The sequence below is a fragment of the Simochromis diagramma genome, unplaced genomic scaffold (assembly GCF_900408965.1).
Source record: "Simochromis diagramma unplaced genomic scaffold, fSimDia1.1 OVJJ01000545.1, whole genome shotgun sequence".
In the NCBI taxonomy this organism is placed as follows: Eukaryota; Metazoa; Chordata; class Actinopteri; order Cichliformes; family Cichlidae; genus Simochromis; species Simochromis diagramma.
In genome coordinates this window covers 6,945,102-6,968,845 of record NW_024387371.1, presented here as the reverse complement: position 1 = coordinate 6,968,845, position 23,744 = coordinate 6,945,102, and the positions used below count along the sequence as shown (strand labels likewise).

Here is a 23,744-nt window from a genome sequence, read left to right as displayed (position 1 = left end):
GTCACTCTAAACACATGCTGCCATCTAGTTCTAACTACCTGGTTACTTGGTGTCAGTTATTTGGTTTGTTTGTTACTCACAAATATCACCAAACTCAGACATTTTACATTCTGTATGTCTTTTCATCTTTACCAGCCACACTCTAACTGTAATTAAGAGTTTATTAAATATTAAAGGGGTGCAGATAGAGCCAGCTTTTGAATTTCTATGAATTACTATGAACACTTACCATATTCTACCTGCACAATAGCGAGCAGAACTAACACTGGAAAAATACACCATCACATAGTTCATCAAACTCACATAGATAAACCTTATTTATGATATAACAAGGTAACAAGGTGAACAATGAAACAGTAACAGTCTAAAAAAGTGGATTCTAAACTCCAATTCAGTCAATTCTATAATTCAGTAGAACTGCAGACCCCCAAGTCTTCATCATTAAACCTCTAGTTGCTTCATTTTTCTGTTTTATATCAGATACTTTAAAGGTTTGTGTGTGTTGTGAATGGCTATGAAAGGCCTTTTCTTAAAGACCAAAGTTGGGTTTGAATTCGAGTTACAGCAGACAGTCGCCACTTTGAAATGGAACGCAGCCCTCCAAAGGCAGACGGCTAACATGAGGAATTGAACGCGCCGTCCACCCTAGCCCACAGCAACCACCATAGCAACCGCCTAGTGTATGACCTTAAAAAACATGTCCTTTCTTCATAACTGTCAAAAATATGAAATAATTTACAAAGAGTGAAAGTGTTACAGCTGCAGAGGGCTTTGGCGGTATCTTTGGAATCTGTTTAATAATATGCAATATAATGTAACCATGGAGACAGAGTCAGTCATGTGAACTAGCGTGCATGTTTACTGCAGTGAATGAGGCGATTGTGTGCACAGCGTCCACACACTGCACAGGGTCAAGACATGACTTCAATATTGTTTTATACAAAATAAAGTTGTTTACAAAACATTCTGTGTCTCCCAAATAAGCACAGCTGTTCATATTTGTCATTACGCGTTTATTTGTAAGAAAAATGATGAACTTCACATTGTGCACCTAATCGAAGCACATTTGATAAGTCTGTTTCATTCCTTTGCACCATGAGAGCTGGAGTAAACATATATCCTGACAATTAAAGTTGAGCAAACTTCAGTGAAATCATAAAACAGTAGACACAGGTAGAAATGGGATCAGATTCATCTCTGCATAGTCAAAAGCAGATACCTCCTGTGTTCAGTCCATCACATGAAAAAGGAAACTGTAGCACGGTCCATGTGCTTTTGCATCCATGGCTAAAATGTTCTCAAGCAGCTCAGTCTCAGAAATGTCTCTAAAGTAGACATGTACAGTGTAGTGTAAGCACTGAGAGATCATAGAGGAAACTCTACCATTTATGTCAAACTAATGTTGGAGAAACAAAACACAAAGGCTATGTTTGGTTTTAAGTGAACTGTACATTAAGAGGGCGACAAAGACAACATGTACAGGAGTGAAAAAAAATTAAGAAATGCAACATATGTGGAGACAAATTCAAAAATGAAAAATGCAACAAACATCTCAGTTACAGTTTGGATTTTGTGTTTCACTTAACATTTGTGTTTATACTCTTGTAAATGTGTTGCTCTCATATAACACTGTGCTTTTTATTGTCAAGGCAAAAGTGAAAGAATTTTTTGGCAAATATGTAAAGCAGTTTACAGTGTCATGCGCAGAAATAGTTTTGTAAATAAAAATAATTATGCAGAGCAGCAGCCTATGGGAGGTTGTTTCTGCCACTGAGGAAGTATACATAACCCAAGGTTTTATTTTATGGATGTTGTTTTTCAGTGGCAGAAACAACCTTCCATATAGCATAATAGCTAATTGCATACAAGAGCTTGTATGTTTGATTGAAAGCTGATCTTTATGATGTGTGAAAGTAATGGTAAAATACAACTTTAAAGCCACTACAAATGAAAGATTCCTCTCTACTTGAGTTTGCAGAATTTAGTGGTTTTCACTCCTGAGAAAAGCCAAAATCCAGCATAGAGCGGCTGAGTGAACGTAGTGTGGACTCTGTGGAGAAGGGTCATAGTTTCAGATACACTGTAGAAGGACAGGATGCCTGCACTGTGATCCAGGTACACTCCTATTTTGGAGAAGTGAGGACCTGAGATGGAAGTGTGGCTGTTGTTGTGCCAAAATTCATATGCTTTTTCGTGACAACTCAAAGCCCAACTTTTCTCATTGCGTCCAAATTTACATTCATCCCCCCACCCTGCTCTGCCAATATTTTTGTAGGCGACTGCAATGTGAGATCCTATCCCTATCCACTCCACCTCCCAGTAACACCGTCCAGTCAGACTCTCTCTGCTCAGAACCTGAGACCATGCAGTGAATCGATGTGGATGATTAGAATAAGACTGCTGTTGGTTCATTAATGTTGTCTTTCTGTTCCCCTCTGATAAGAGCAGCCATTTGTTTGCTGTGTTTGGATCCAAGGTGACTGCACGTGAATAGTTTAAGAATCCAGCTCTGGTCGTTGGCTCTGGTTTTGGAACTGACAGTAAAACATCCACTTGAGTGACTATGAGTGAGAAGTTTGACCATGTCTCACTCAGGATATCCTGTAGCTTATTTCTGGTTTCTGATACAGCTGCTTTCACATCCTCAAAGTACCTCAGAGGACGGATATTGATGCTAGATGAGTCTGTAGGCTGTCTGAGTGGTGACAGTAAAGGATGGTTGTGCAGAAACAGATTGTGATCCTCTGTGTCTATGAGCTGCTTCAGCTCAGCATCTTTCTTCTTCAACTCAGCGATCTCCTGCTCCAGCTTCTCCTGAAGCTCTTTGACTCGACTCACTTCAGTTTCTTGCTGGGATCTGATCTGCCGCTTTACATCAGAGCTTCTTTTCTGGATGAGACGAATCAGCTCAGTGAACATCTTCTCACTGTCCTCTACCGCTTTATCGGCGGAGAAACTCATTGCCCTGACCTCCAGCTCAAGCACATTCACTTCTTTCTCTCGGTGCTGGATTCTTTGCTGGATTTGCAGTCGACTCACCTCGAGCGCTCTTTGCCTCTCAGACCTTTCTGCTACAGCTGAAACCGTTTCATGGCCTTTATGTTCATCTAAAGAGCAGACATAACAGATACTCTGCTGATCAGTACGGCAGAAAATTTTCATCACCTCACTATGAAGAGAGCAGATGTTCTCCTGGAGCCTCTTGAAGGGGTCTGCCAGTTTGTGTTTCTTTAAAAGAGCCACATCATAATGAGGCTGAAGGTGCTGCTCACAGTAAGAGACCAGGCACACCAAACAGGACTTCACAGCTTTTAGTTTTCTTCCTGTGCAGAGATCGCATGCTACGTCTTCAGGACCAGCACAGCCCTGATAAACAGAAGCAGCTTGGAGTGCGGTCTTCTTCAGCTCCTCCACTAACTCTGCTAACATTGTGCTTTTCACCAGGAGAGGTCTCGGTGTGAAGGCCTGCCTACACTGAGGGCAGCTGCAGATTCTCTTCTTCTCTTCATCCCAGTGGGTTTTAATGCAGTCCATGCAGTAGCTGTGTCCACAGGGAATTGTGACCGGATCCTTTAGTATATCCAAACAGATTGAACAAGAGAAGCTTTCTGGGTGCAGCTGAACTCCTTTCTGTGCCATTTTACCTCTCAGCATCTGTGCCTGTGTGAGTTTCGTTTCCTGAGAACTTAAACTGCTCTGACCACTGAATGTAAGAATCGTGTTTGCGCAATACACGTCACCACATTTTGGTTACGCCCATCTCTAAAGTGCAGGTCCAAAGGGGAGGGAACACACAAATGTTTAGACAGAGAGGAGCTCCGGTATTTAAAGAAGAAGTGTTAGAAGCTGTTTTTCATTCCAAGAAGAGGAACAGTACTCTGTGTTTAGGCTGTACTCAGTTAAATGTCATATATAGTCAAGTAAAGACAGCTATAACATTTAAAACAACAGCAACTGACCCAAAGTCAGATACAGACACATGAAATAAACTGCATTTCCCATACCAGTCACACAGAACGGGACACACAGAACACATATTCTTTTTTAAATTTTTGTTCCTATAGTTTCTTGTCATAACAGAATTTTATTATATTACTACATATTAGTATTTTAATAAATATTAATAAAGTCCACAATTTACTAGCAGTTTACTATTGCTAAATTCTCAGTTGATTAAAAATGAGGTAGGGGCTTGATTTCACAAGTTAATATTTTTATATTATGACATGTATCTGCCCATCTTTTCTTTATTTTTGCCTGTATTGTTCCTCTAAATGTTTGTATAATTTCAAACTGAACCTATGGGCGCATTAAATAAGAAAATGCTGTCCGACTTTTAATTTAATCAGTAGTTCCGGTTGGTTCTTCCACTAGTAATGTGTCGGTCGCGAACGAAATGGCTCTTAGAGCCGACTCTTTGAAGTGAACGATGCGATCCAACTCCTTATTGGGAGCTGTGTTTTTTTTTTTCTTTCTCTCACCCTCTCTCTCTCGCACTTTTTTTCCGCTTCGCTCCTCGCGAGCGCTGAACAGAGGGGGGAGGGGCGGTAGTTATACTTGCAGTAGCACAGGAACAGTGTGGAGGGAAAGAGAGAGAAAGAGAGCCAGGGACAACAACATCATATTAGAAAGGTAGAGTAATCATCCACAACAATTTTTAGTTCAGGAAGTTTATTCATGCAGGCCTATATGACAGATCTTTCTTTTTGCATCTTCTTTTTGTTTTGTATATTTTAATTTATATTTAATTATGCTGTGGTTTTCAGTGTTTTGTGTTGTTTCACTTTAAATTTGTTTAAAAGGATAAGCTGAAAATTTTAATAGTTAAATTTAATTAAAATTTAATTTAATAGTTAAAAGTTGAAATATAAATAGTTGTATGTAAATTGTTGTTTTTTGCATTATATGATTTATTTACTACATTTTATGTGGAGTGAATAAATACAAGTATATTTACGGTGGCCCATAGAGACAAAGCATGTACAAACTCCAAAACACATACAAACTCCGAAGCATGTACAAACTGCAAAACACGTACAAACTCAGAAGCACGTACAAACTCAGAAGCACGTACAAACTCTGAAGAATGTTGTTTTTTGCATTATATGATTTGTTTATTACATTTTATGTGGAGTGAATAAATAAAAGTATATTTATGGTGGCCCCTAGAGACAAAGCACGTACAAACTCCAAAACACATACAAACTCCGAAGCATCTACAAACTGCAATCGGATATTTACATGTAAACATATATAAATAACCACGTTTTTTTTTTTTTTTTTTTTTTGACATTAGTACAGTGAAACCCCGACTTACAAAATTAATTTGTTCCAGAGGGTCTTTCGTAAGTCAAAATTTTCGTAAGTCGAAGCACCTTTTTCCATCGCCTTTTGAGTGAGGCGATGCTGGCTGAAGACGAAGTTCTTGGTGGAGGAGGAGGTGGCGGAGGTTGAAGAAAGCATGCGTATAAATGCATACATACGTATGTGCACATGTACATAACATTATGGAATTTAATTTATTTTTTTTAAAATTTTGCATTTTATCTACTTCGTTACGCAGGCATTTTGCCGTACCACGGGCAGAAATATTGCTGTTAAGTGCCTTCGTAACTTGAATTTTTCGTTAAATGGGGTCTTCATAAGTTGGGGTTCCACTGTAATTCCTTTTGTGCATAACTTTATATTGTTCTTGATAATAAATTAATTAAAGCAACAAAACAACCTGAAGAGTCGGTTGGGAGTCGAAAGACTCGACTCTTTTTAGTGAGACGAGCCGAAAGAGTCAGTTCTCTAAAAAGAGTCGGAATTCCCATCACTATCTCCCACTGCACTCACCGTTACTGTTCCTCGGCAACCGTGACGTCACACCTAGCGCCAATCGAAGAGCTCGCAAGACCGACGCATCTATCGCGAGGTTATCACATTAGCTTGGTTAGTTAGCTAGCTGCGGAAACCCTGAACGTGTGTCCGTTGTTTATGATTTTATTTTATTCTTCTAAAGCGCTGAGAGGGCTGAGCAGTGCTTATTGATTATTGATTCCTAACGCGTGCAGGAAAGCATAATCGCCGGACCTTGTGTTTGCACGGTAAGCCATGAAAACGCTCGCTGTCTGCTAACTGGTCAGGGCTGTTGCTCAGGAGGAAATGGGTTTGTTTTGAAAGCCTCGGAGAATTTTCCCGTTATGTTTTAGCAAGATTTTCAATCGTGTAAAACCAATTTAGGCATCAGAAATGTTGTGTTATTAATTTTACTTTTTAACCCGTTGCGTGTTTGATTTCTGTGCGTGTTCGTTTTGTAATATTGGTCTTATTTGCACGGTTGTCCCGTCGATCTTCGTGTAGGTACAAACTGTGACCAAGCTGTGTCAGTCTTGCTCACGTTTACAGTATTTATTTATTTGTTTGTTTGTTTGTTTGTTTTATACTTTTCAGGATCCAATGATGAGTTATGCCGAAAAGCCAGAGGACATCACAAAAGAAGAGTGGATGGACAAATTAAACAACGTTCACATACAGAGGGCGGATATGAATCGGCTCATTATGAATTACCTGGTGACAGGTGAGGCATAGATTGAAGATACAACCTGTAAGTTGAATTTACAAATTGTAAAGTCTTGTTTATCTCTTTGTGTCTGTCTGCGTTTGATTTAAGAGGGCTTCAAAGAGGCAGCAGAGAAGTTCCGGATGGAGTCTGGTATCGAGCCGAGTGTGGACCTGGATTCTTTGGATGAAAGGATAAAGATTAGAGAGATGATCCTGAAGGGCCAGATTCAGGAAGCTATTGCACTCATTAACAGCCTACACCCGGAGCTGCTCGACACCAATCGATACCTGTATTTTCATCTGCAGGTGCGTTTCCGAAAAGCTGTGCAGGGCTCTAATTTTAACGTTGGAAATAACAGTAAGACATCTGATGTAGGTCTGCTCTGCTTTGCAGTGCATTTTCTCTAATAACCTATCCTGCCATTGCCTGTGATGAGATTATGTTCTTTTTCTCCTCCCACAGGAAAAGGAAGTTATTGTGATATTAGATAAAGTTTGACAAGACAGAGCCTGAACGTCAACACTCACTGCTTCGTTTCCCCTCTTGCAGCAGCAACATTTGATTGAGTTAATCAGGCTAAGAGAAACTGAGTCAGCGCTGGAGTTTGCTCAGACACAGCTGGCAGAGCAGGGGGAGGAGAGCCGAGAGTGTCTGACAGAGATGGAGCGAACGCTAGCCCTGTTGGCATTTGACAACCCAGAAGAGTCACCCTTTGGAGATCTGCTCAACATGATGCAGCGGCAAAAGGTGGGCAGGCTTTAGTGTGACTGTAAAGCTGGCCATCTATTTGACATTTATGTTGCATGTATCCAGTATTGTAGACTCTTGTGGATCTGAAATTGGAATAAGAGATCCAGCAGCCAGATGATGATCATTTTATTTATATAGCACATTTCATCACTTGAAACTCATTGGGCTTAACACATAAATTAAAGAAATTTAATAACTGTAGGTTTACAATCCCTTAAGGCAATGAAACCAGCAAAACAGAACAAAACCATATGAAAGAAAAGAAAAACGCATATAAACTGTTAGCCTGTGTGAATAGAAAGGTTTTGAATCTATTTCTAAATGTACACACAGATATAATTGATCTCAAGTCAGCAGGCAGCTTCTATTAAAAAAACAGGACTGCAGTAACTGAACGCACACTCAGTAGACTGAGATCTGATTCTGGGACCAGTTAAAAGATCTGAATCTGATGACCCGAGAGGTCTGACTGGGTTGGAGACACTGTCAGAGATGTACTGGGGGCCAAACCATTGAGAGCTTTGTGAACTAATAGAAGAATTTCAAAGGTGATTCTGTATTGTACTGGAAGCCAGTGGAGGGTTTGTCCTGTCAGGATTCTGGCTGCTGCATTTTGGATAAGCTTAAGATGTCCTAGTGGTGATTTAGACAGGCCTGCAAATAGTGTTGCAATAATCTCACCTAGATGAATGCACGGTACATTTTCTCAGTGTTGGTTTGAGATGTGAAAATTCTAACCTTAGATGTATTTTTAAAGTGACAGAAGGCAATTCTGGTAACCTTAATGTTGTGGTTATCAAAACTGAGATCACTGTCCAAAATTATGCCACGGTTCCTGACTTGCTCACTGCGTTTCAGAGAAATGGATGAAAATATGAACAGTATTTTTGGTCTCTGACTTTTTGGAACAACAAGCTTCCTGGCTTATTTCTTTTAAGTTCTAAAACGTTTTGAGACATCCAGCAGTTAATGCCATCACATTATTATTTTGTGAACAGAGGTTAGATAATCACAGCTGTGTTTCATCTGCATAAGAATGACAGGTTATATTATTATTCTTTATGACAGTACCAAGTGGGAGGTGGTAATAAACAAAAGATTGACTCTTGAGCAACTCCTCAAATACTTTGCTGAGAAATGAAACATAGAAATAGGTTATTATAATTATTAATTACCAGTGGATAGAAGTCATTTCTATGGTCATGGTGGGATTACAGTACATTTAAGCAATTAATAATATTTCCTAAATTATTTCTAAATGGTGAGACACAGATTTGAATAGTTTGATGGGGATGGGGTCAAGTAAAGAGGTGCAAGGCTTTAACTCTTAAATAACTTCTTCCAGATCTTTAGGATTTACAGGTGAGAAAGTGGACATTGATCTTGTGGCAGCAATTTGATCAGAAAGTGAGTCCATCCTAGAGCAGGGCGATATGACCAAAAATATTTATCACGATATAAATCTGAAAATTTGCGATAACGATATAACTGACTATATAATTAACACTAGACAAAATACTTTACAACTCCACAACTTTATTAGTGCAAAAAAAAAAAACCCCAACCCATCAATGTATTTTTACTTAAACAAGCAGCTGTTTTTTGTGTGCATTAAAGTTATATAAAAATTTAACAGTGCAAATGCAAATTCCTTGCTGACAGTTTAACCAAAAGGCATTTCCAGTGGAAATTGGCCGACATATCCTCAGCGTAACCATGTAGAATATCCACAAAACTTAAAAAGAGGTTATACACACACAATATGGTAATATTATGTTGAAGCACAGTACGTATCACTCCGCGAGGCTCCAGCCTACAGTAGCCGTAATGCTCCGACAATCCATCAAGCGGTGCGGGTTCATAGCTTAGCAAAGTTGTACTGAAAGCATTTGACAGATTTTCGAGCGCCGTGTACCACATAAAATCATTTCAAGGTCAGTAAACACAACCAGAATTCATACATAAGGCACACGGGATTATAAGGAGCACTGTCCATTTTCAGAAAACAAAGGATTGATTTTAAGTGTGCCGTATTTTCCAAAAAAACACGGTAATAACACGGTAATAACATTTTTGCTAGCATGCTTTAGCAAAAATAGTGCTTTGTTGTGTATCTGATGGACGAAAGCTAAACCAGTTCCACACCACTGAAGTTGCAGCATTTTTACAAATCAATTGTGGTTCATCCGTTTCATTCAACGATCCACTTTCGCCCTTCTCATTCTCCATCGCCGCCATGCTTTTCCCGCCATGTGCGTATAAAAACAAAGGCACTGCGCATGCGCGTTTTACCCACATTCTATTGCGATATTTCATTTTCTTATTGTTGCCCAACATTATACCGGTATTACCGTGAACGGTATGATATGGCCCAGCCCTAGTCCATCCTAGATAAATAACTTTGAAAGGCTGAGATGTTACCTCTTCTTGTAGAAAGATGCAAATTCATCACATTTATTTGTTGAAACAAATTCAGTTGGTATGGTTTTGGGGATTAAATAGTTTATCAATGCATTAAAATGAAAAAGCAGAATTAGACTGGCTATTGTTGATCAGTTGGGATGTGAAGGGTTGTCTGGCTGATTTGGTTTCATTGGTGTAGCAGTAAAGGGCATTTTTATAGATTACAAAATTAATTTGTAATTTTATTTTGTCTGTATTTTCTCTCAGCTCTCCTGCAGATTCTTTTTGCCATCTTTACCTTTTAGCTGTTTCTCCAGGGTGCTTTTGACAGGATCAAGGCAGTCAATAATTTAAGAAACTGTATTTTAGAAGTTGTCCATTTCATCACATGATGACATTTTTGGTAATGCACACTTTAAGAAAGTCACTAATAAATGTGTCAGTCATCCTGGCAATGACGTGATGCTTATTAATAAATCAGCTTGTATTTGTTTTGACAGATAAACAAACTTCTGAAAATAAGCTGTAATGATCATAAACAGCAACATCCAGGACATTTGTGATAAATGTTGTTTATATTTTTACTCCTTTTTTCTTTGTCTTAAATTGTTTTCCCACGTCTTGGCATACAGGGAACAAAAAAAATTCTAAATGGCAGATATAAAAAAAATATTAACTTAAAAAATAGTCCTGACTTTCTTCAAAATATGGTTAGGGTTGCCAGGTATGCTGTCTCAGAGTGTTTTAATTCCTGTTTTGTGGAGTCATGTGAAGCTGAATATAAACATTAAGAGCGCAGTGAATGCCAGCAATAAAAATTTGTTTATTTCAATTTGACTATCGCACACATCTCGGTGCACAGGTGTGGAGTGAGGTGAACCAGGCCGTGCTGGACTATGAAAACAGGGAGTCGACACCCAAACTGGCCAAACTGCTGAAGTTGCTGCTGTGGGCTCAAAATGAGCTGGACCAGAAGAAGGTGAAATACCCCAAAATGACTGACCTTAGCACAGGCACCATCGAGGACCCCAAGTGAACACAACAGACAAGAACCACCACTTTCCACTTCCCCTTAATTTATGATCAGTCAGTGACTGTGTGACAACCAGGTAACATATATGTAAAAACAAATGCTACAGTGTTTCTTTTTTTTCATGTTTCATTCATGAGAGGTAAGACTTAACTCATTGTGCAAACTGTAAATTGCTGTATTTGCAAAGTGGCAGAAATTATTTAGTTTCAGTACAGAACCTGGATTTTTAGGTAGCTCTCAGAGACAACAAAATTTAAATTGCTGTTTTATATTTTGTCTTTTTAAGCTACGTTGGTAGTATTATTTATCGTGAACATTTTCCCCACCAGACTTTACTTTGCCAGGAAAAGTTGATGGTGTGAATGAGCACTGTTGGTACTGTGCATAGAACGGGGGAGGGAGGGGGGGGGATTGAGACTCCTGAGACTGGTGAAATGAGAAAAAGTGACTATTTTTCAAATAAATGGAAAGCTACACTTTATCTAATTTTAACAATGTAATATTTATGATTTTATTTACTCTCATTTTCGTTTGCCTCTTTTTTTTTGTCAGCTTTAAAATCAGCCACACGCTTTTTACGCCGTGAAGTTTGATTGTACCTTGTGTCTATGGGATGCCTTGTAAATTCATTATTTAAGTGTTTGAGAAGGTGAAGAGAGTCCAAATGGAGTTGGTTTCTTACTGAGCTGAGGCCTTTTCTGATATCTACAGTGTGCACTGCCTCCAACATGCTCCAAATGGTTTTTCCTGCTGCACAGGTTTAAAGTTCTGGTTAAGTTCAGCCAATCCTGCATGATCATCATGCAGGATTGAGAGAAAGGGCTCCTGTATCTGGATGATGGAGCTGTCAGTTATGGCTACTGTCTAGTTCAACCCCCTCAAGTATGAAATTAATTCAGACAGGAGCAGTTTCCTTTAGTCAGTGGCTTTGTTTTAGTAACTTAAAATGACCCAAAGCTGATACTTTTGGTCCCTAAACAGGTATTTTGAAGAGTTCTATCATTTTTCCACTTTTCAAAGCCATTGGTACTTTCACTTTACCTGCATGTAAGTGTCCCTTTTTTTTTTCCAAATGGGGGAAAAGTACTTGTGCTTGTTTATTTTTGTTTGGTTTGTTTATTTTTATAAAAAGAAACAAACTTGCTGCTAGTTGTCCATCCTTAATTTCTTTTAAGGTTGTGTTGTCTTTATAGAAACTGGCTTTGACCCAGAAAGCTCACATCCCTTTTATTATTCCACATTTCTAAGATCAGATTTGCAATTATTAAAATAAACTTTTGTGAACCATAAACTGGTTGTTTTGGCATTTTCTGAGTTTAGAGTGTACATGTATGTAAATTATAAAAAAGATGCAATAAGTAAAGTTAATTTAATCAGATAAAAGTTCATTGAAGATTTTAAATTACCTGGATTTTGATTTAAAATTCATATTGAAATTCATTTGCCCTTTATAGGGGAAACATGCAAATGTTGTATCCACTAAAACCACCAGAGACCTCTGCTGTCTGCACTGCAAATCACAACCAGGTGCATTTGAGTTTTCTTCAAACAAGTTTGACCTGTTAGGCTCGACTGTCTGAGGCTATGAGGTTCAGCTAAATGACGTTTCTTTAGTGCGGAAAGGCTGCAGAGATAACAGATACGGCAGTGTTCTCTGAATGGCTGACAAACACACATCAGGAGCCGACAAGAAGGACTCTAATGGTTCTTTATTGGATCCTAAGATTTGTGAGCCTGATGAATGTAAAGAAGAGGAGTCGGGAGACCGAAACCTATGGCCAAGGTGAGACGGCAAAAGATTTGACTAAGAAAACAGCTAATGACTAGATTGTTGTCTGTCAGGGTATTACTGAGAGCTCACTTGAAGCATGTACTCATTTGATACACTAAATGGCTGTCTTAACTCACAATGCCTTTTTTTGTTTGTTTTTTTATAAGAACAACTGGATACTAAGTGACAAAAGAAATTACATGTGTACTGTAACTATTCACTAGAAATGTAAAGACCGATATGATACACAGTAGTAGTGAAAACGTGAAAACAAAGGTACTGGTAGTTCTTTATCTTTTTTAGGTATGTCATTTAGTTTGGTGTGTTTTTACATGTTCATCTGGCTTTGTCCAGGCTCAAATGTCTCAGCAACTCCCAGATGAACTGAGATTACATTTTGCTAAAGACATCAGTTTAATTTTATCACCGACAAGTGAAATTTTTCACTTAGAAGTGGAGTTTCTCAGCATCTACCAACTAGATGTAGCACCAACAAATTGACATCAGTGTTTTTAAATATATTATTTAAACTTCTTGATTATTGCACAGACTGCTGTGAAGCCCTGTATAAAGAATTATGCTGCACCTGAGATGTAATGACTTTTGTCTTTGCTTTACTTGCAAAAATATTGAGACGTCCATGAGCCTCTGGAGTGTTTTGCGTTTAGTACTTATTAACAAATATTAGCACGTTAAAGCACTAAACCAACATTATCACACCAGCACGTCAAACACCATCTCTGTGAGGATATTTACTTGCCAGTATGAGCATTTGCATTTGTCCAAGTGCAGGTGCACACAGTGGCTATAGACTCTTTGTTTAGTGCTGCTGACATCACTAGACTGGTTTTCACTCATGCTCACCCAGTTCGTTGGAAACAGTTTACTGCAAAATCTGACTATATAAGCAAGAGCTGTTTGCCTTACAGATCCCTGGCTCGAAAATGGATCGTGATGCTGTTTATGGGCACCTGCTTCCTCTATTGTGCGCGGATGGCCATGCCTGTCTGCGCCGTCTCAATGGCTGCTACGTTTCATTGGAGTAAAATTGATTCCGGGGTGGTTTTGGGTGGATTCTTCTGGGGTTACTGTCTCACACAGATCCTGGGAGGACACGCGAGTGACAGGTAAGGATGTGATGCGTTAAAGCACACATGACTTCGCTTAATGAGCAAATAACCTTCCAGGTCTGTTTACTGTGAAGTTAGATTTTGAGTTTCAGGATGTTGTTGTTTATTAGAGTGGGAGGAGAGCGTGTCCTGTTCTTCTCTGCATCATCATGGGCTCTGATCACAGCTGGCACTCCTCTGCTGGCCCATCTTGGCTCTCACACCCTGGCTCTCATGACTGTGGCCAGGTTTCTCATGGGAATATTACAAGGTTAGTATTCTACCAGTGATTATGTTCTAGTAAGAATGTACAATTCATTTATACAGATCAAAATCCCAAAGCACTTTACATTAAAACACAAAAAATATACATAACGGTGCAAAGCAATACAATATAAAACAACACATTTATTAAAAACTTGTCTGTGCAAAAATGTCAATTCCAAAAACTGGCAGGGAATTGCAGGTAATAAACCCGTGACGGGGGCCAAAGTGTGAAAAACGGTGTGGATCATTACTGTCACCGGATGAAACCTCTGTGAGACATTGTCCCACCCCACCATCCTGTGAGCTGTTGAGGTCACCAAGGTGCGAGTGGAAGAAACAATCTCAAGCATGGATTGTGGGTGGCCAAAATATAGTTGCCCCTGGTGATGATAATGACCCATGCCTTTTTTTTTGACGCACTGGCTCATGTAAATCACATGATCAATAGTGGGTTAATGACCCAACCCTCAGGACCACCTCCAAAGGGGTCGGCCCCTACCAGGGATTTATTAAAGAAGCCTCTTTGATGACAGAAGAAGTCCAGTTTGTCTTTTTCACACAGGCAACTGAATTAAACTAAACTAAAAAAGTGTAAATTTGCATGTGTACAGAGGAAAAAATCGAGCCAGGGTTAAGAGTTTTACGCTGCTTTGCAGATAGTTAGGCTGAAAAATCAGTGTCTTGATCTGTCTCCCCTTCTGTGGTGCACTGAAGAGTTGGACAGCCCAGCAGACAAAAGACTTCCTCGATCTCAAAGTAGTACAAGACAGCCACAGGAGTCTCTTACTGAGCAAGCTCATGACAGACAGCTGTCTATTTAGTTCTTTTTTTCAACCACTGATGCAAGGGCTTAAGCTGCATGGCACAACTGCAGAGCCCATTGTCCTAACCAGTCTTTCCTAGTCCCTCTTAATGCTTTCCAGCAAATCACTGCATTGAAGAGAACACTCACTGGAGATTACTGCAGTCCAAGCTTGTTGTCCATCTTCAGTCTCATGCTGAACACTGAATAAGACAAAAACACTCTGATGCCTGTTCAGTAAATACAAAGTAGTGAGAGAGACTGGAAACAGTCAGTTGGTGGACGGTGGATCTGATAACCCATAGCTGGTGATGTTATCATAACTTTGTAATCAATGGTACTCCTGGGCCATCATGGGAAATGACCAATCATGTTCCTGTGATGTCAAAAGTTTCCAACAAAAAAGAAGAAAAGCTTTCAGAAATGGGCACACTGCTACAGCTCACCTGGTTGAGCAAGCTACCTATGAGTCAAAAGTTAGTCATGCATCGTCGAGCTGAGTGTTTTTACCACCTTGGTGTTATGAACCCAAACTTGGTGAGCGAGCTGTGGCTCTAACAATAAAAGAGAAGACGTCGCATGTTAGAGTTCAGTGAGCATGCTCTGCAGAATCTTTTTTGACCATAATTAGCAAAACAGACCCAATCTTTTATCCTGTGTCGCCTAAATCCAGTGATCAAACCCATTAAGCAATCAAGAAAGTGTTTACCGAGGTCACAGCTTAATTCCACATTTATACTTCTGGTTTCCTCTGACACACAGAACTCCGTCCCATGGGTTAAAGCTCTTTGTGGTGGACAAAAGGATAAAACAATCTTATCTTTAAGTATTATATTATAAAATGAGCCACACTTTAGACTTGTTTTTCCAAGCTGCAACTATGAAATCACAACTCTGTGACTGGTCTGTTGAGATGAGCAGCATAAATATTATGTTGTGGGAACAACACCAGTGTGATGAAAACAACTCCAAGTAGCGAAAAGCTGCAGCAATTAAGTTGTTTTATCCAGTTTGTTAGCTGCTCAAAACTAAAGTATAAAAATGGGAATTTGTGGTTTGTTCTCTTGACTGAGAGCAGTTGCTAGGCAACAAGCATAAATGTTAGGAAGTGAGTGTTCCCAGTCAGAAGTGCGAGCAGGCAGATTTTCAAACAGAATTTTTGACTTGTTGCTGGTTTCACTTTCAAAAAGTACAAAACATATCCAGCTGAGTGTTGTGCCATTTTAATGCCATTAACCTTCAAGTGTAGCCATGCCAACATACTGGTTTTGTCAGGCAGAGTAAAATCACACAAGTTCAACATGTTCAACATGGTGTTTTTTCTTTTGCTTGCTTTGTTTTGTTTTTAGTAATTGCGTGGCTATGACCCGTTACAATGACAGATGCATGTTGAGCTTGCTCTAGTTTAAGGAAGCTGGTTCCTGGTACAGATTTCATGCTACCACTCGGGAATGTGATTCATAATGTTTAGCATAAGTTTTCCAAAAGTAAGCGCAGTCATATCTGACCACAAGCTGAACTAGTCCTTCAAATAAAACCTTCAGTTCTCCAGGTTTATTAAACATATTGTAGATGGGGTAGCTCAGGCTCACAAGTTCCTCCCCCAAGTTCTGCAGGGTTCTGTAGGTGTCTTTCTTGGCTAGCATACATGTATAATAGATCTGAAACGACAGCAGTCCTTTTTCTGACTGTAAATGTAGTGAACTTTTGTGTGCACAACTGTGGGTGCAACTTCACCAGCTTCCAGTCCAAGAGGAAGAGGACAAAGTCTGGAGAGGTTAATACTCCCACACTTACACTACTTTATTGTTTGACATGTTTTGGCTTGTGGCCCTCACCAGGGACCTTGATAAAGGCTATAACACCAGAGTTTTTCTTCATTTCCTGTACGTTGATATGTGCCGCATGCTATCAACACTAATCCTGGATATAAAGGATCCTGACCACCCTATGCCAAACACCAGAATTCACCTCAGAGGGAAAACTCCCAGTGGTCATGTGCTTTTAATGTTGTAGCTGATTGGTGAATACTCTGTGAATTTAAAGTGTCTTGTAATTTCTTACAGGTGTTTTTTTCCCATCTTTGGCCAGCCTGTGCTCACAGCGTGTTGTGGAAGGGGAGAGAGGGTTTTTAATGAGCACATTGCAAAGCGGTACACATCTTGGGTATGTTTTACACACATAACAGCTGACATATGAATATACATTTATCTCTGATGGCATGCTTTTGTCTTGATCTCTGTTTCTCTTTCAGAACATTGTTAGCTGGTGGGTTGGGGACCCTGATGCTCGACCGCTATGGCTGGGAAAGCATGTTCTACAGTATCGGTTTCCTGTCCGGACTCTGGGCTCTCATTGTTTGGCAGTGTTTACTAAAAGGTACAGCAGTGAATCATGTATTCTTAAATAACAAAGAGGCTTAATATACTGTTTTTCTTTGACAGATAGTTCAACTTTTTTCATTTATTTATTTATAATTTTCAATCACTTTTTAAAGAAAACAAAAGCAGTTTTGGTGTCACAGTTCCATCCCAGATTTTATGTTGTACCTGGCTGGTTGAATGTATTCCCTGAAACGGCACTTGCCTCTGAAAGCTGCCCATCATCCACACAGAGCGGTTTGCTCCGGTTTCTTGGATGTGCTTCAGGAAGTGTCTGAATCTCACCCTAGGTCTGTTAGCAAGTCTGTTCACTGAAAAACATTCCAATGAGTGATTACAAGTGGAAAATTAGAAAATAAAATCAAAGCTCATATTAAAAACAGAAGATTAGGAGTAGATTCAAAAACATCATGATAGGAATCAGTTGCCCAAATGCTAAAGTGGTGCATGGAGAAGCTGTTTGTGGCAGCTGCTCATTTCCTGAGTTCACTGACATAAAAGTTTATGTATAAATTCATGTCTAATGACTTTAAGTGTAATGACTTTGGGACTTTTAATCTGGCGTCTCTATGATAGGGATCCTTTTTTTGGATTGACATATATTTGTCTCCCGGTGATCCCTAGGAGATTTTTTTTAATCTAGAAGTTCCACAAACTGTCTGATTTGATATGTTTGATTTGATGGGCCTTTATGTTTATATGCACTTATGCAGATAAATGATACATCCCTGCAAGTTCCTTTATAAATGTAACCTTGTTTTTAAAGAGCTCGAGCTACTTTTCTTCAGTTCTTGCGTTTAAAAATACTTTAAAATCTTCCAAAATTACTGAAAGCTACAAACAGAATTTGAAGAAACACCTGCTATGTCTTTGTCCCAAACATTTAAATATTGTGTTGAAGAGAGATATTAGGTGCAGTTGCATGTGAGGCCCCTCTGTGTCGGGTTTGCATGGACTCGCTGTGCCTGTGCTTCCTCTAACAGTCGACATTAACGTTAGGTTAACAGCTGAATCTAATTTGGCTGTAGCTGTGAAAGAAACCATGAATAGTTTTACGCCCCTCTGTGACAGTCCTGTAATAGACACACTACACTGCATTCATTCTTCTATTTATTATGGTGCGGAAGGTGATTGGCTGTAAGATTCCAGCCATTTCCTCAATAACACTGCTTCTTTTTGTCATAAAAATTTGCCTGATGAAGGTCTAGTAGTGAAACACTGAAAATAAATATTTCTGCAAGTTAGCCAGTTTATGGAAATCAGTCTTCAGCACTTGTTATGAAACACAGGTGCTGAAGACCGATGTGTTTTAAAGCGTTTTTGCTAGTTTTATTTACTGATATATTTATATCTCTATCAATCTCAAATGTAATGGAAGATGGTAGTCTAAGCTCATGCTCAGTGTATGTTTTAGGTGAACTTACCCCAAAGGTGATGGAAACAAAGAAGAACTCAGAGTGGAGTCTGTCAAGAATACCCTGGCTGAGCCTTTTTAAGAAGCCGCCTGTCTGGTACAGCTTATAAAGTCTTTTATTTTTTCATAATTACCACCTCATATTTGTGCGAGTCTCCCAGCCTCACCGCATCTCTCTCCTCTGCTCTCTCTCTGGTCGCTATCTTCTTCTCTCTCTAAGGGCCATGGTGTTTGCTCACATGTGTATATGCAGCACATCCTACACACTGTTATCATGGCTGCCAACATACTTCAAAGAATCATTTCCTCATGCCACGGTATTTCCACCATTACTGCTACTTAGCTAATAAGCATGGTGCACTGTTTCCTGGACCTACATGACAACCCTCTGAAGCTGTCTGTTCCTGCAGGGATGGGTCTATAATGTTGTTCCATGGCTAACTGCAATCCCATCAGCACTCATTGGAGGATACGTTTCAGATTTCCTCATTAACCGAGGTATCAAAAAAAGGTCGCTCTTCTACTGTGATGTGTGTTATGTTGCAGTTAGAATATGTTTTAAGATGTTTGAAATGTTCTGGTTTGGTATCTGTAGGATATGGTGTAGCATCTGTGAGAAAGATAATGCAGGTAAGTGTGAGAGCGTAGCTGTTGTTTGAACTGATAAAAGCGTGTGTGCGGTGAGAGATTTGTCCTGACTAGTTACTGAAGTGTTCTTTGGGAATTTATGCAGTCTGTTTTAAACATGTATTTACAAGCCTGGCAGCTTTCATAGAACTGTTTATATGCCAGTGCTCTAGATTATTGCTGCATTATCTGCTCTGTAAGTGTAAACTTGTGTAAAAACTACAAAAAAAATTCAAACGCTTGTTCTTTATGTGCACAGTTTTATTATTCTGACCATCTTGAAGTACAGCTATGAACATGTGCATTGCATTAAGTATTGACATAATCAAACCATTAGAAATTTGCTCACCCGGCTGTCACTTTTGTTCATCTTTAGCCTGTGGACTGTGCCTTTAAATACTCACCTGTATGTCTCTCTGTCTGATCCTCAGTTTTTTGCCATGGGAGTATCAAGTATGTTTATTTTACCTCTCTCTGGAGTTGTCACATTTCCTGCAGCTGTGATTTACATTTGTGCTGCTGTGGGTCTCACCACCTTCACCAGCGGGTAAAAATGTCCGATTTATACTAAATACTCAGACCAGCTACTAATAGGTTTCTCAGGCACTTTTTACATTTGATGACCTCATTCTCACATCAGATCCTGGCTTTCTCACCATCCTCATTCTCCTTGACCTCAGTGCTGCTTTTGACGCTAGATGAGAATAGGTTATAATATGGTCAGTAGACTCGGTGTGGAAAATGACTCCTGTTAATCCAAACCATCAACCAGGACTTATGTGCTGTGTTGAGAAAGAAAGGGGTGTGTTCTAGAAAGATTAGATAGTGGTCTCTTGGTTCATGCCCTGGTCACCTCAAGCTTGGATTATTGTAACTTCTTATATTAATCTACCAGAGTATCAGAAGTAAACAAGTCACCATTACTGCAGTGGCTTCTTGCCAAAGAGTGGAGAGACATTTGTTAGAAAGGGTAAAAAATATTCAGAGAAAGTCGTTTATTTTCAGTGCTAAAATTGGTTAAAATATGAGTCATGACAACACTGTGTACTATAGCTAGCCAAAGTTGAGCTGATGGTCTCTAGAGACTGCTGTGGCCACAGAAAATTGCATTGTTGTGCAATTTGATGTTGGTTTCTTTAAATGGGGTCCCCAGAAAACAATTTAACATCACAAACAACAACTGGGCATACCCACCCTGAATGATAGGCAGTTGTGTTCAGTATATGGCCTGGGGACTCAATGACACATAGTGAGACATATTGTTGCAATAGTGCTAATTTTTAAGGATTCTCAGGCTGTTTACCGTCTATTTTTGTTAATGAAAAAACTAACAAATGTTTTTTAGAACTTATTCATACTTCTTTACGTTAAAAGAAAGCTAGGTTATGCAGTTTTTTAATTGGCCCAACGGACTTGTGATCAAATTTAGTGATTATCTGATGGTACATTAACTAAAGTGAGTCTTACACTCCTTATTTATAGAGCAGCATGCAAATCTTTAGCCAAGGGATGCTAATGGCTAGGAATGTTAGTTTCACTCACTAGGTTTTTAAGGAGGTGATCCTCTCAGTCTCACAGTAACCTGCTGATCTCAGTGGTTGACTATAGCTGGAGATATACAGTTAACATTGTCTGCTTAGGCCTCTTGGGAGTTGCTAAACCTGTGATACTTACAAATACAGATGTGTATTTATGGTGTGTAGTTATACAGTAATGCTGGTGATATTAGATTGACAGCAACAAAATCTATGTCCGTATTTCAATGCTTTCTTCACACTCAACAAAGTTAACACAGCATATTTAATTGCCCTCAGGAGAAACACCTTTTAATACACAGCCCAAAGCCCATTACCAGCTTTAGACACTGAATCTTACGTGGGCCATGCTGTATATGCAGAGTGTCAGTAAAGAAAGAAAAAAAAAAATAGATTTGTGGCTCTGTGAGTCAGCTGGGTTGTAGGTCTTCAGCAAATGGTCCTGAAAATTCAAAATGTATTTCTGTTTTCAGTAGCAAGGCACATTTGGTGCAACAGCATGACAGTGACTCAAAATAAACTACAGTGCCCACATTTATTACCATGTGACTCAGAACAACACTGCAGCTCGCTGGTGTCTTATTTAAAAATATTGGTGCTTGACAGCAAAGCTTTGTGACACACAAAAACCAGATAATGTACCAGGTTGTATTTGTTAGTTTTTATTGTTTAGTTTCATGTTGGTTTTAGTGCTTAGAATGAATTTGTAAAAGTTATGTCAAGAGAAGTCAATGAAAAGCCATAGTTAACCTATCAAAACACAGTATTTCATTGAAATAACACAAAAGACTCAAGTAAACCCCCCACAAATCTAATTTGTTCGCTAAGTTCAACTATAGATGATTGCTTAAAAACAATACTTGTGAGATTAGTATTTATTTTTTAACATTAGTTCCCTGTAAGCAACAGATGTGGTAAATCCTATCATACTGGATAAAAAGCAAAAACCAAAAAAAGTCACAATAGTTTGTTTTTAAACAGTAGCTGATGTGTTTGCTCCTGCTGTAAATCTTTGTTAAAATTCCTTCAAATTCGTCTGCTTCTTATTTTTCTGTTTTAGTGGTGTTTCTGTGAATGTACAGGATCTGACACCATCGTGTGCAGGCGCCCTGTTTGGTGAGTTTCTGTGGTTTTTAGGTTCTTCAAGCTGGCCCAGTGTCTGGCTTTTTCAATGTCTAATAAAATTTTCTTTCCTGCTTCAGGTTTTATGAATATGATGGGCTCTTTTGTGGGTATGTAGCCAAAGTCTGACCTTTTAGAAGTGTACATTGCTGAGCACAGGGGTGATATCTGATGGCTGATGTCTTTCTGTTTTGCACAGGGGTGGTGCTGGTGTCTTTATCAGGATACCTGATTGAAGTCACACAGTCATGGTCCATGGTCTTTGCCCTCATCACTTTAGTAAATGCCACGGGTCTCGGTGTCTTCCTCATCTTTGGAGGTGCTCGCCGTGTGGACCTAGTGGAGTATTCCAGGATTATTGAGATATGACCCAGAGTAATTTATGATAATTACGTTTTTCAGAACATGTTAGTCTATAATTATTTATTTATTTATTGATGAATCAGGTAATACACAATACATCGCACAAAAATGTTTATCTGTATGTATGTTTGGCCATGTTTAAAGTTCTACTTTTGGATAGTTGCAGTGCAGCCTTTGAATGGTGAGCACATGTCCTTAGTTATCGTGCAGTTTTTTCCCCCCCCAATTTTGTGTGCATATGAGTCGAAAACTTTATGTCTATTTGACAAAATAATTTTAGCCACTCTTACCAAATAATATATTATATTATATTATTAAGCAGCAGATTTAGTGTATTAGAAAGTAGAGCATCAAGAGGGTATAGAGGTCATAATTTATCACAATAACCTGTCAGGTTATTTAAACTTCTGAGAGGCAGCTGGACTCCTGGGCTGCTTTCAGGGTTTAATAGAAAATGTAATATGTGATGGGAGACTTCGGCCAATCACAGATCTTTTCAGAACAGGTAACAAAAAAGTGTATATAAAAACAGGTAGAGTATGCATCAGGTGAAGGACTTTTATCTGGAAGATCAGGGTTCAGGATCAAGGTCTTGTCTAGTGGGAGGAGCTTATAGGAGGAGTTTCAGGTTATCTGTAATTCCTTTGTTTTGTTTTGTTTAAATGTTGCATACTTTAGTTTTAACCAGCACTGAAGACCTAATGTTAAACTTTAGCAGGATTAATAAAACAACTCTTTTATATGTATTTATAATGACATTATAAACATCTTTATTCAGGTGTTTTCAATGGTGCTGTAAAGTTTGGGTCGTAAAAGTGTTTTAAATGTTCATACTTGATCTGTGCAGTTGTTGATATTTAACATCTACAAAAAGGTGTTTTGTTTTGTGGGTGTTTTTCCTTTAGTTTCTATTTAAATTTGGTTTTATTTAAAACATAATAGTGGCTTTTTACTTTCACCATTGGTTTACAATATTAGGAATGTGTATTCAGATGATTTTAATAATGTGTCATTTGGTTTGTAAAAATGTTGCAGTACTTTTTTTGAAAGCATAGGCTTGTATATGAGATAGGAACTTTTAGTCTTGTAAAAAAAGTAACATAAAAACTATTTTTTTAAATGTGTGAGGCTTAAATTGGGAAAAGTGCACTACAAAAGTCCACTTCTATCGTGAAGGAAAAAAAATTTTTTTTTGTTTGTTTCATAAATAAAAATATAAATTTAATAAATAAAGGGGCATACATGTCTTTTTATTTTATTCTTCCTGTTTAAAGGGAGTCTTTCCTTCTCACTGTTCCCAAGTGCTCATAGGGCGTCCTCTGATTGATGGTGCCTCTCTCAAATATCGTAAGGGCCACAACACATTAAGGCAGCAGTTGTATTGGTCCTCCCGCTTTAAAGCCAGCTCTCTTCTGATTGGCTGTCCCACACAAACATGAGTTCAAAACAGCAGTTGTGTGGAACATGTTTTCACATCTTGTGTCTGAGATAATTGCTCTCTGTGACATCATAGAGAGCCAGTAGAACAAAACCTGTCTGAAACAAAGTGTTTTTGGTTCAGAAAGTTACCTTAACATTCAATAGCAAAGTAAATTTACCTTTTTATGCTTAAATTTGAGC

The 23,744-nt window shown here is 38.8% G+C and overlaps 3 protein-coding genes across 9 annotated transcripts; 2 read left to right on the top strand and 1 right to left on the bottom strand.

Annotated features, from left to right (window-relative positions):
• Positions 1 to 839: 839 nt before the first annotated feature.
• LOC120719222 (tripartite motif-containing protein 16-like) lies at positions 840 to 3,691 on the bottom strand. Its single transcript, XM_040008259.1, has one exon. The coding sequence runs from the start codon at positions 3,652 to 3,654 to the stop codon at positions 1,963 to 1,965; it is 1,692 nt and encodes a 563-aa protein (XP_039864193.1). The 5' UTR covers positions 3,655 to 3,691; the 3' UTR covers positions 840 to 1,962.
• A 2,196-nt stretch (positions 3,692 to 5,887) lies between these two features.
• On the top strand, positions 5,888 to 12,024 carry LOC120719172 (glucose-induced degradation protein 8-B homolog). Of its 2 annotated transcripts, none has more exons than XM_040008184.1 (5): positions 5,888 to 6,089; positions 6,436 to 6,562; positions 6,656 to 6,852; positions 7,097 to 7,294; positions 10,563 to 12,024. In XM_040008184.1, the coding sequence occupies exons 2-5, from the start codon at positions 6,442 to 6,444 to the stop codon at positions 10,734 to 10,736; spliced, it is 690 nt and encodes a 229-aa protein (XP_039864118.1). In that variant the 5' UTR covers positions 5,888 to 6,089; positions 6,436 to 6,441; the 3' UTR covers positions 10,737 to 12,024. The 2 variants fall into 2 exon arrangements, with proteins under 2 accessions (XP_039864118.1, XP_039864119.1); XM_040008185.1 differs by lacking the exon at positions 5,888 to 6,089 and adding an exon at positions 6,141 to 6,341.
• A 109-nt stretch (positions 12,025 to 12,133) lies between these two features.
• Positions 12,134 to 23,357, top strand: LOC120719170 (solute carrier family 17 member 9-like). Of its 6 annotated transcripts, none has more exons than XM_040008181.1 (13): positions 12,134 to 12,516; positions 13,434 to 13,631; positions 13,745 to 13,884; positions 16,749 to 16,848; positions 16,937 to 17,061; positions 18,478 to 18,574; positions 18,698 to 18,794; positions 18,888 to 18,975; positions 19,073 to 19,107; positions 19,536 to 19,651; positions 21,700 to 21,755; positions 21,842 to 21,871; positions 21,961 to 23,357. In XM_040008181.1, exons 1-13 carry the CDS (start codon positions 12,392 to 12,394, stop codon positions 22,128 to 22,130), a joined length of 1,377 nt encoding a protein of 458 aa, XP_039864115.1. In that variant the 5' UTR covers positions 12,134 to 12,391; the 3' UTR covers positions 22,131 to 23,357. The 6 variants fall into 6 exon arrangements, with proteins under 6 accessions (XP_039864115.1, XP_039864113.1, XP_039864116.1 ...); XM_040008179.1 differs by having other exon boundaries at positions 19,073 to 19,113; XM_040008182.1 differs by lacking the exon at positions 19,073 to 19,107 and having other exon boundaries at positions 19,536 to 19,557.
• The last annotated feature ends 387 nt before the right edge of the window (positions 23,358 to 23,744 follow it).

Excerpts from the sequence above, each read along its gene's own strand:
- LOC120719222 (XM_040008259.1), bottom strand. The coding sequence starts at position 3,654 with ATGCTGAGAGGTAAAATGGCACAGAAAGGAGTTCAGCTGCACCCAGAA.
- LOC120719172 (XM_040008184.1), top strand. The coding sequence starts at position 6,442 with ATGATGAGTTATGCCGAAAAGCCAGAGGACATCACAAAAGAAGAGTGG. Across the intron at positions 6,853-7,096 it reads ACCTGTATTTTCATCTGCAG|CAGCAACATTTGATTGAGTT; the intron begins GTGCGTTTCCGA and ends CCCCTCTTGCAG. Across the intron at positions 7,295-10,562 it reads ACATGATGCAGCGGCAAAAG|GTGTGGAGTGAGGTGAACCA; the intron begins GTGGGCAGGCTT and ends CTCGGTGCACAG.
- LOC120719170 (XM_040008178.1), top strand. The coding sequence starts at position 12,392 with ATGGCTGACAAACACACATCAGGAGCCGACAAGAAGGACTCTAATGGT. Across the intron at positions 18,575-18,697 it reads TTTAAGAAGCCGCCTGTCTG|GGCCATGGTGTTTGCTCACA; the intron begins GTACAGCTTATA and ends TCTCTCTCTAAG. Across the intron at positions 21,756-21,841 it reads GTGTGCAGGCGCCCTGTTTG|GTTTTATGAATATGATGGGC; the intron begins GTGAGTTTCTGT and ends TTCCTGCTTCAG.